This window comes from Bison bison, unplaced genomic scaffold, assembly GCF_000754665.1.
Source record: "Bison bison bison isolate TAMUID 2011002044 unplaced genomic scaffold, Bison_UMD1.0 scf7180017864309, whole genome shotgun sequence".
NCBI classification, from domain to species: domain Eukaryota; kingdom Metazoa; phylum Chordata; class Mammalia; order Artiodactyla; family Bovidae; genus Bison; species Bison bison.
In genome coordinates, this window is record NW_011494881.1 from 7,080,630 (window position 1) to 7,091,874 (window position 11,245).

The window sequence follows — 11,245 nt, forward strand, 5'->3', positions numbered from 1 at the left end:
CCTATTTTATTTCTACAATTTTGAATTTACATTGCTTCCATCTAAAAAAAAAGATTTTTTAAAAATGATCCATGGTCAGAAAATCTGGGTAGGTTAATGAATTTAATCCTCAACTTCTTACTAAAATACTTGTAGTGGAACAAAGGACAGGTGGAAGAAAGAAACTTCAGTTAACTTTTTACCAATGGTTTTTGAATACCCTGTTTCTCAGAGAATTAACCAAATTCCTATTTGAATACTGTGTGAAGGATAAAGAACCCTTTTATGAACTAGGATTCACCATAAGAAATGTAAAGGTTAACTTAAAGGGTCAAATAACATACTTCCTTAGGTTCAGAGCTTTCTACTACCACACCATATAGCTGAATAAAATAAAGTCTTATATAACATTATTGTAAAAATTCCATAACCACAGTATTAAAGATCAGAACTCCCTTTGAAGGTAACGTATTTGATTAAATATCTGAAGGCTTAGAGATCCTACATTTTCTACCACAACAATGAGACTTTAGAATGAACAAACATCGAGAATAAATCTAGGTCCTAAATATAAAGAAATAACCTGTTATTGCAATAGCATACATTCACATTCAAATATGAAAAATACCACACAGAAAACAGAAACATTTTTAAAAAAAGGTTTAAGATCATAAATAGGTTATTGTCACAACACATTTCAGAATTGAAGAAACAAACATTTTGACTGTTTAGGAAAAACTTTTTTTTTTTTTTATCAATTCCCTCATCATTGAAAGAACTTGTACATTTTAAAATTTCCAGTCTCCTAAGGCACAGTATTTATTTAATCTGAATGCCAACATCATCATCCCCCGCTGTCTATAGCTGGAACAAGAGGCAAGGAATTAGCACTAAGGAAAACAACAAAAATTTCTGGACAAAATCATGAGTCATTTAAGAAAAAGCAGAAACAGACTAAGTCATGATCATTTCTGTTAAGAAGGCCAAAACTTTTTAATGTAGGACCTTCTGTTAAATTTTTTTAAAATCAAAGTATTTTAACTCAAATTTAATTCACCACAGAGGAGCTATGAAAGGAACAGATTGGTAAAAATAAAGAATACTTTAGAAAGGACTTGGGAGAAGAAAAAAATCTACTTAGTAAACATAGGGGCAAACGTTAAACTGAACCGAGTTTAGAGGGCTAATTTATTCCTAGTCGTCAGGCAGATCCAGAAGAAAGTTAAGACTAGGTAAACACAGTACCTAGGTATACACTATAAGGCATCTGTTCCTTAATCAGATGGACCATTTTAGTCCACCACCCACCAACAGAGATATACTGAAATATTATAATCAGATGCTTGACTTTTTTTTCCCCAACTAAAACAAAATTTTTTTAATATAAAGGTAAAAGTTCCTCATTTTTAACCCTGTCTTTTTGTCCTCTGTGATACCAACTGAACTTTAAGGTTTTTTATATGTACAATGTGGTGATTTAGTGTTACTTTTAAAAGAAAAAAAAAAAAAAAAACCCACAAAGTTAGTGATTGTCCACAGATGAAACATGGGATGAGGTTCATGACTGAATCAATCACGGAGTGTTAGTCAATTGTAAACTCTTGAAAGTTAAGACTGGGAATTGTGTGTATCAGACACATTAGAGTACAACAGGAGAGAAAGTTCATTTGTCATTCCAATTCTGACAAGGTGCATGGTCTTCGAAATTCCTGTCCACGTTCATGGAGCCATTTATTGGATACTGTGAAAGAACAAAATATATTAATGTATCCTGCTATCTAACTAGTACTGAATTAACTTCTGAGATAAAGCTCTATAATGAAGTTTCAACATGGGTTAAAAAATTCAAGACCAAAACCAGACAAAGATGCATGCTACTGAGGCTTTCAAGAACTTCACTAAATGATGGAGACACAGATTTTTTATGTATGTACATTTGAGAATCTGTAAATGTACATTTCTTAAAGTTTCTAATGTAGGTATGTGTTAGTCGCCCAGTCATGTCTGACTCTTTGTGACACCATAAACTGTAGCCCACCAGGTCCCGCTGTCCATGGAATTCTTCAGACAAGAATACTGGAGTGGATTGCCATTTCCTTCTCCAGGGGATCTTCCTGACGCAGGGATCAAACCCTGGGTCTCCTGCATTGCAGGCAGATTCTTTACCATCCGAGCTACTAGGGAAGCGATGTAGGTAGGTATAGACAGAACAAAACACTGTTTTACCTGCTCACAAAATACAACTTCTAATACAAAGACATTAAAAGATGAATATAAAGTCTCCACATTAAAGGAGCAACTCTATGATTAATCTCTCCTATTATGTGCTCATTAAGTTTCCTGTGTTTCAAGATACTGTTTAATACACCCCAAAAGGAATTAATTTCCTTCTTCCCCTATATTATAGAACATGGCATCGACATGTATAAAATATCTAAACTAACACTTACTAATTCCTTACTAACTCTTAACTAGTCTGTTACCTTTCTTAACCTGTGTAGCCAATCTTTCATTCATTAAACCCTGTCATTTTTCCTTCTTTGATCTCTGCAATCTGTTCAATGCTCTCCAAATCTTCTGCAGCTGTCTTAGTCCAGCCTTTTATCATCACCCACGCAGACAACAGGAAACAGCCTTCTAAACTCATCTCTCCTGTGCTAGCCTCTCTTTATTCTAGTCCAGTGGTTCACAAATATAAACATCATTTCTCTTAAATCTTAGAAGTGTGGCCAAGTGACACATACTAAAATAGTTATGGGGTTAAATGAATCTTTATTAAAATAATCTTACCCATTTCTATTCCCTTTTTTTAACTTGGCCAGTCCTATACTTGCATGACCCTTGAGAGTACCTCTCCAGCCTCATACGAGTCCTGGCCCTGGTCCCTAACATGCTTGGAAAACAACTGCTTATCTTCAAGACCAAACAGAAAAATTAAAACTTCAAAGAAGCCTCCCTAAATGTAAGTAGTTACGGTCTTCTGTTTACATCTTTGTATTATTATATACTACATTATATTTTACCCACTAATGTGTCTGAGACAACTATGAATCCCGAGAGAGGAAGATATTGTCTAACTCAACTTTGACTCATATAGTGTTTCTCAGAGTAACAAGTGGAAATAGTGTTTAAAATGTCATAAAAAATAATTCCAAAATAAGAGACCAAAATCATAAATTCTATTCAGAGAGTACAGGAAATATTTACCCCATTTGTTTCCAACCAGCACTGGACAGGCTGCATGCCGTGTACTATAATCTCCTTCTCCACTGGCAAACAGATTATACCAGAAAACAGCAGTTCCCTGAGGAGAACAAAACAAAATTATCCCCAAATAAAGTATCAGGTTATCACTTTTACAGTAATTAAATTTTCCTGTTTTATGGAAATAATTCCCCATGGCAGCACTATATCTTCCTCTAATAGAATTCTGAAAGTATGACATAACTTACAAAATTTTGGCAATGACACGAAAACATTAACATCAGAGTTGCTTAACAAAGAAGTGCGTTTGCCAAAGCTAACACATCTTATAAATAGCAAGCATCATATGGAACCCATTTTAAAAGTGAAAACTTCTAAATACTAATCCCTGGTTGTTCATACTTCTGGGTACCCATGGTAAATTGTACAAAAAAAAAAAGGAAAGATTTTCCTATAGAGAATGTATTCCTTAAGTATATTATCTTTTAAAATGTTATTTATTTTTATAGATAAATAACTATAGGTATCTCTCTTCCTGAGAGGAAAAAAATACAGAGAAATACCCCCAGCTAAAATGACAAATCCAGCTTACCTTTTTGGGCCAAACACTAGCTCCTACTTCAGGAAAAACAGTGGCTCCTCCTGCTAACACATCACTCATCTAATAAGAGATGACAGAGTATTGTCAAAAGTGCTGGTGGAGTAAAATTAAACATGCCCCTTTCGAGGCCCATGCGTGTCTCCTGCGGCTTCCCATCTCACCCCTGGCCCCTCAGGCTAATTCACCAAAACGACCAACTCAAAGGGCAAGAGGAGGGCGCCCACTGCGTGTTCTCTAGGCCTTTCAGAAAACATGGGAGTTGTTCCTTTGGCCACATACATGCAAATCTACAAGAAGGGTGATATTATAGATATCAAGGGAATGGGTACTGTTCAAAAAGGAACGCCCCACAAATGTTACCATGGCAAAACTGGGAGAGTCTACAATGTTACCCAGCATGCTGTTGGCATCACTGTAAACAAACAAGATTCTTGCCAAAAGAATTAATGTGCCAAGCTAGATTCCTGAAATGTGTGAAGGAAAATGATCAGAAAAAGAAGGAAACTAAAGAGAAAGGGACTTGAGTTCAGCTGAAGTACCAGCCTGTTCCGCCCAGAGAAGCACACTTCATGAGGACCAATGGAAAGGAACCCAAATTGTTGGAGCCCATTCCCTATGAATTCATGGCCTGATGGGTATAAAAATAAAGATCTAGACTGTACAAATGTTTCTCTTAATTGAGTAGAGGTGTTGTGTCCAAATTCAGTGGTGATGTGTTTTCAAATTTACTGTTTTTTCTTCCTGAAAGATGTAACAGTTTGTTGTTCAGTATGCTCCATTGGTTAATGAACTGCCAGATATTAAAAAAAAAAAAAAATTAAACATGCTACTGTGAGATAGCTATGATACTGAATACTAGAATGAGAATACCTGGACTTCTAATTACATAGATGGGTTGGTGCATGCTGGTCAGTTTTTAAAAAACAAGATGCCATTTGGGTGTACATACATATATAAAAGCAAAGGAAAGATAAAGTCAGCAAGGGAGACTGGAAAAGAATTTGGGAGATGGCTATTTCTTTTATAGCCAGAGGTAAAAAGAGAGGATTTAAAACTGACACGTTGGGGAACATAAGGGTATAAATATGTATTATATAGCACTAGCATATCACCTCCATAGGGGTAGGAATTTTCACCTGTTTTATTGCTGAGCTTCAGTGTCTAAAATGGTACCTCAAAATAGTAGGTATTCAATAAATATTTAAATAAATGAATTCAAACAAAATAGAAATAAACTAAGAGAAAAGTAACAAACTACAACCAGTTTTGTCATTTCTCATGTAGGGTATCAACACATGGCAACTAAAAATTAGAAAATTAAGAGATTTATAAAGTTATAAAGGTAAACCAGAATAAAAACACAAATCTTCCAAATAAATTGAAGAAGTACATGCACAAAATGAGGCAAAGGAAACACAGATCATAGAGTGAAGATTTTTTTTCAAAAAAATGAAGTATAATATAGTGTAACATCAAGCAAAAATCCATCTATATGCTATAATCAGTGATATATAGGCAAATGCTGTACCAAGCCACCAGGGAAGCTGTACCAAAGAAAACAGAATCTGACCTTAATATTAAACAGCTTAAAGTGAGTGATATAAAGAAGTGTATTTTACTGTGATACATGTATAATCAGTATCAAAGACCTGATCGCTCTTAAGCAATGAAAAGTTAACTTTGGAGAAATTTAAACTTTGTGCTATGGGGCCATCTGGGAACAGCATTCAGATAGTGGGAAAAAAATGAAAACTAATTAATAAAAATGCTATATTTAACTAAAGGGGGACCTAATTAATATATAGTCTAATAATTACAAATAATCTAACATTTATGAATACTGGACCAATTAATACAGCATCATGTGTGCCTGCGTTTATGAAACAAATATAGCCAAAAGCAAATGCTTAATGGCTCTTAAATAGCTGAAAAGATGCTCAACCTCTCTAATAAGAGAAATGCAAATTAAAACCACAATAACTGCTAATCTGATGAAGTAAATGTACAGATCAAAAGTCTGACAAGCATCACACTTAAAGATGGTATATAAATCAGTACAAGTCTATAGATCTCACCTCTAGAAAATATACAAAGACTTCACAACACGAATTTTTGCATAATGTTATCAGCTTCTCCCCTGGTTTTCCCTCTCTCATTCTTAATTTATCTTATACATCTTAAATCCTTTTTTTGTAGTGTCTTACATCCTTCTACAAACCAGATGGAGTTGTGAGAGGGATGAGGAGAGCAATCAGGAGAGTGACAAGGTAGGTTGGATACAGGGAAAGAGGTCTGTTAAAAAAAAGGGAGGGAAAGAAGAATGATCCAAAAAAAAACTGGGCAAAAGACAAACAGAAGGGAGCAGGGAGCAAGGAAGAAAGAAACCAGATGGAGTAGGGATACACAGATCTGGCAGGGAGTGAAATAAAATAGGTAACAAAAAGATTCAATTTCACATAAATCAAAGGAGGATAGGGGATGGAAACAACAATGAAATAAGCAAAACTAAGTCAATATAAAATACATCTTTTAAAGTTAATGAAGGTTACAACACTGTAGGAGACTGTACTTGCTAAATCTAATATACCCCAATATGGACTGTCCCATGTGTTCTTTTTACATGACAGGGACATGCTGCTTGAGTGGTAGAATCTGTGTCTATGTTCCTTCCCTCTTGAAGCATGGCGGACATCTATAATGGCCTCAATTAATAAAATAGAGCAGAAGTGACATTATTTGACTTTGGAGCATGGCTAAAAAAATGTCATGTACTGCCTTTTGTGGGAGGATACTTGCTCTTAGAATCCAGTCACCATGCTGTGAGGAAGCCCAGGCCCAAAGTCAGTATTTTGGTCAGCTTCAATCTCAATCTTCAAGGTGACCCCAAGTGCCAGCCATCATGAGAGATTCAGAGCAAGAACCATGAATAAAGCCCACTCTCACCACCATGAAAGGTAAAAATCAAATTATTAATTTAAACCATTCAGTTTTGGCATGATCTGTTATGCAGCAACAGATAACTGGGGCAAATATTATATGATCAAAGCTTGGTTCTTTCTATCTGTATCAATAGATAAACAATTTTTAAAAAGATCATACTGTTTTGAAACTAATGAACAATGTGAGAACGGTTACCCTTGAGGAAAGGGTTTCTAGGGTGCTGTAATGTACTATTTCTTGGTCTGAGTGCCGAGTACACTAGATATGTTCACTTTGTGAAAATTTATCAAGGTAATACCTATGATTTGTACACTTTTCTGATATGATCATTTTAACTTTCTTCCTCAGGCTGTAGTAAGTACAATCTGAAAAAGTGATAAATGAAAAAAAAATCTTAACCCTCTTTACTCAGTTGTAAGAAACATTCAACTAAGATGTTCAGAGCTAACCAAAGCAAACATCTAAACACATTAAAATAAGTCATGTGATCAAATCCCAACTTAAAATGAAAATTTTAGCTATAACTTACATAAAACAGCCATGTAGCAATTCTATTTCCTGTCCCCAGCTCTTTGAAAGCATCTGGCTCATCTTTCTGTGAATAAAATACAATTCAGTGATGTAAAATTCAGTAATTCAAGTTCTCCACAGGCAACTAAACATCAGTAACATGCTGAACAGTAAGCTAAAAATAGCCCCTAAAGGTTCCTTTGTAATATCCAGTGCACTACATACAAAAGTCTCTCAAGTATTTGTTGACTGTTGATTCAAGCAGTACACTGAATACTTTTGATAAGACCACTGGGGGGCAGAAATTAGTCTATACAATGAAAACCAGTATCTACTATCCACAGATTGTTTTAAAAATTAACAACTATAGTTTTAGCTTCCAAACAAGCAAGACATGAGAGACCTTCAGCCCCATTCATTAAGTCAATTCTCTGTGGGTAAAAAAAATAACTTTGAGATTTACTTTGAACTCATGATCTATTCAAATATTCACACTGCTACTATTCCTGTCTTTTGACTGTCAGCACTTTAATCTGGCTAGAGAATTTACATCTGGCTATTTAAAGCTAATTAAAATACAGAATAGTCTTGGCATTTTCTAAAAAAAAAAAAGTATTTTATTTTTCATACAGAAATTTATACACATTCCTTTGTCATATCCTCAATATGTCCCTTAATATCCTTCAAAGGATGAACGACTAAACTGGTATTTCCATACCATGAGAAACTACTCAGCAATGAAGAGAAACACCCTATCAATATGCTCTGCAAAAACATGGATGAATCTCAAGGGAATTATGCTGAGTGAAAAGAAACCATCTTAAAAGGATGCATGCTGTATATAACATTTATGAAATAACAATTATCATAAAGAACAGATTAATGATTACCAGCAGTTAGGGATAGCAGAAGGGTATGTGGAGCGACAGAGTAGTATACAGGGAGTCTGACGTGATGGTGCAGTTATGTACCCTGACCTGTGCTGGTAGTTACACAAAGCCACACGTGTAATAGAACTATACACATATACACACGAGAGCCAGTATAACTGGTGAAACATGAATAAGCTCTGTTGCTTGTGCCAATTTTCTGGTTTTAATAATGAACTATAGTTATGCAAGATATTAACACTGAAGGGTGCATGGGATCTTCCTGTACATTTTTGGGGGGAAACTTCCTAGGAGTCTAATTATTTCAAAATACAAATCTAAGAAAAAAAGTTTAGTTACATTAATGTCAGAACTTAAACTGTAGTCTTTCACATCATCCAAGATCCTAAGACATTTTTCAGTAATTGAAAATAGAAGGAAAATAGACTAAAAATATATTCTTTGCTAGCCTATACACAGAAAGTATCTAGGATTTTAGGATTAAGTCAGTCAAGGAATATAACATAATATATTAACAGACTATGTTTTTTTTCCAAAGAATATACTCTTATTTAAAAATGGTAATAGATCAAGAAGTTTATTAGAATACTTGGCACATGTCTTAGAATTCATGTAATTATAATAAAGCTTAAATTAAGATTTGGTAATGACATAATTTATAGCTCAATATGTTAAAATTACTTTTATTTAAAAGGTTAAATACTTAACCAAGAGTACTTGGGCAAGGATGGGTTTTTAACAAACTGCTTTAATATTATTTTTCCTCCAGTCTCCACATCTATTTTTTTTTCCAAAATGTATTCCTGTAACTCCTGCAGATTTACTGGCCAATTCACTACAGCTGTCTCTAATCTGTTTAATCCACTAAATTTAAGATTTCAAAAAATTTTTCAACCTGAAGATTCTATTTCAGTTAAATCATTGAGAATTTAAAAATAAAAGATAAGACAAAAATGAATAAAGTATTGTATAGTTATTTTATATTCTATATCTGATCACTGAGGTATCAACACCCTGGGGGCATCTATAGCTGTTGGCAGGCCTATGCTTTCAAACTGCCCAAAGAAGCTCCCCATAATACATCTTACGCAAGCCAGGATGCAAAAGGAAACTCCTGAAGTGTCCTGACTCAAAGCAGATGATTTTCTAGGCCATCCTTTCTTTCTCTGAAGGTGTATGCCTTTAGAGATTTAGGTTTTATGCAGGGATCTCAGGTCAGTAGCATACATTTATACAGGCCCTCTTATAGAGCCGTTAATCTCCAAAGCTCTACATTCCTGGAGGTATACGCCTTCAGCCTCAGCCTTTTTGCTTCCTTTTAACTCTCTAATTTTAGTCTCTAGATTTTCTTTGTTCAGTTTGCCTTTGAGAACTTCCTTTACTTTCCCCAAAGCTCAGTGATGCATTTAAAAGTATCCTAAATTCTTTTCCATGTCTCTAGTTATTTCTTACTGCTAAAATGTATAGAGCATCTATCCCACCATGCTTCCACAAATGAGCTACAAACCTCTTCCAAAATAAGCTATGAATTTATAATACTAAAATGACAGAATTAACATGTCATGCCTAAGCTTCAGTGGAACTCCTACATTCTCCATTTTTTTTGTTTACTTACCCGTGCAAAATCAAAATGGGGTTCATACTGTCCTCCAACTCCATAATTTGCTACCTGCATGAGAAACAAGGCATGAATAAAAGAACTATCAAGATTACTATTCAAAAAAATCTGAGTCCCATTTTGATCTCTCATATATCACAGTTAGGTACTTCTAAATAAATGAGAAGCAAAGCATTTTTTTTTTTTAATTAGAGTTTCTAAGAAATCAAGGATGAAAAACTAAGAGCTGTTAAACACTATTTTAGAATCTTAATTAATATGCTTTTCTTTAGCAAATGTTTGGAGCACATGATTTTCCTAATACATAACAAACTTTGATTTTTAGAATTAGTTTTATAAAATTAGAATTTCACAATTTTTATTATTGTCAGTAAACACTTTCCTTGAGAATTTAAATCAAGATTCATGTTTACCAAAGCCCAAAATACTGGAAAATTCCCAATCTACTTTAATGAAATCCCCTTTGGATATGTATTTTTTCCCTACTTAAGTAAAAAAAGAGAAGAAGTTAACACCAATTTAATTATTCCTGTTGGAAGGCCCTCACAACTTCATCTGGATGTGACAAATGTCCCAGTGAGAAGCAACAAAAGAAAGTAAGAAAAATATTTGGTCTGAGTTCATGGTCCAGATTTCTTAGTTAAAATACAGCATATGTAACTTTGGATACAATCAGTTTTCTTGTTTGTAAAATAAAGATAATGTTAACTACCTCTTTTCACCCCAATATGACAAAATGCTAACAAAATGAAAGGAAAATGTGAGCTAAAGAGCACTGTTGATAAAATGAGTACATAATGCTACATAATGCTTCATAATGCTAAAGAGCATTGTTGATAAAATGAGTACATAGTTACAACTTTGCTCACAGCAAAGTCCAAGTCTTATGTAAATTATTATTACTGTGGATAATTTACTTCTTATGTTGTAGATATCTTGGTTTGGATCAGACTATTCAGTCAGAAATATCAAGTAGCCTGAAAGAGCCTGTGATGGTTAGGCAGGTAAGAATAAATACAAATTAGGAAAGAAAAGACACCATAGCTTTCATTTTTTTAATAATCAAATGAGTACCAAGGAAGTTGTAGATGACCATGGAGTAAATGATAATTTACTTAGGCAAACTTAAATATAGGCAGTCCTGTTTTGCACAGTTCTAAAATGCATACATCACAGATATCATGGTTTAACTAACCATTAACACCAGACCCCCAACAGCACAGTGGACATTTCAGTTACCATGTTACATTAACTGTGAGTAATTATATACAATACCACAGTAATTACTATATATAGTAGCAAATATTGCTACTAGCTCTTCAGTCCACAAATTACTACATAAATAACAGCTACACAACATGACCAATGACCAACCACTTCTTTAAAGTATCAATGATTGGCCAGTGCATATCTGTTATTCAGTTCTTGTACAGACAGAAAAGCATACGCCTTATTCTCCAGTAAAAATCTATGTGATGTTTTGCAATAATAGACAATTAGAAG

General features: G+C 34.2%; 1 protein-coding gene across 4 annotated transcripts in view; it reads right to left on the reverse strand.

Moving 5' to 3' along the window:
- Nucleotides 1-622: 622 nt before the first annotated feature.
- Nucleotides 623-11,245, reverse strand: part of P4HA1 (prolyl 4-hydroxylase, alpha polypeptide I) — an 82,598-nt gene continuing 71,975 nt past the window's right edge. For all 4 annotated transcript variants that reach the window (XM_010852269.1, XM_010852268.1, XM_010852271.1 and 1 more), the window contains exons 11-15: nt 9,740-9,793; nt 7,254-7,319; nt 3,776-3,844; nt 3,187-3,283; nt 623-1,720 (exon numbers count right to left, since the gene is read on the reverse strand). In XM_010852269.1, the coding sequence (XP_010850571.1) occupies nt 1,650-1,720; nt 3,187-3,283; nt 3,776-3,844; nt 7,254-7,319; nt 9,740-9,793 (357 nt within the window). In that variant the 3' untranslated portion in view covers nt 623-1,649. The remainder of the gene's footprint in view (nt 1,721-3,186; nt 3,284-3,775; nt 3,845-7,253; nt 7,320-9,739; nt 9,794-11,245) is intronic.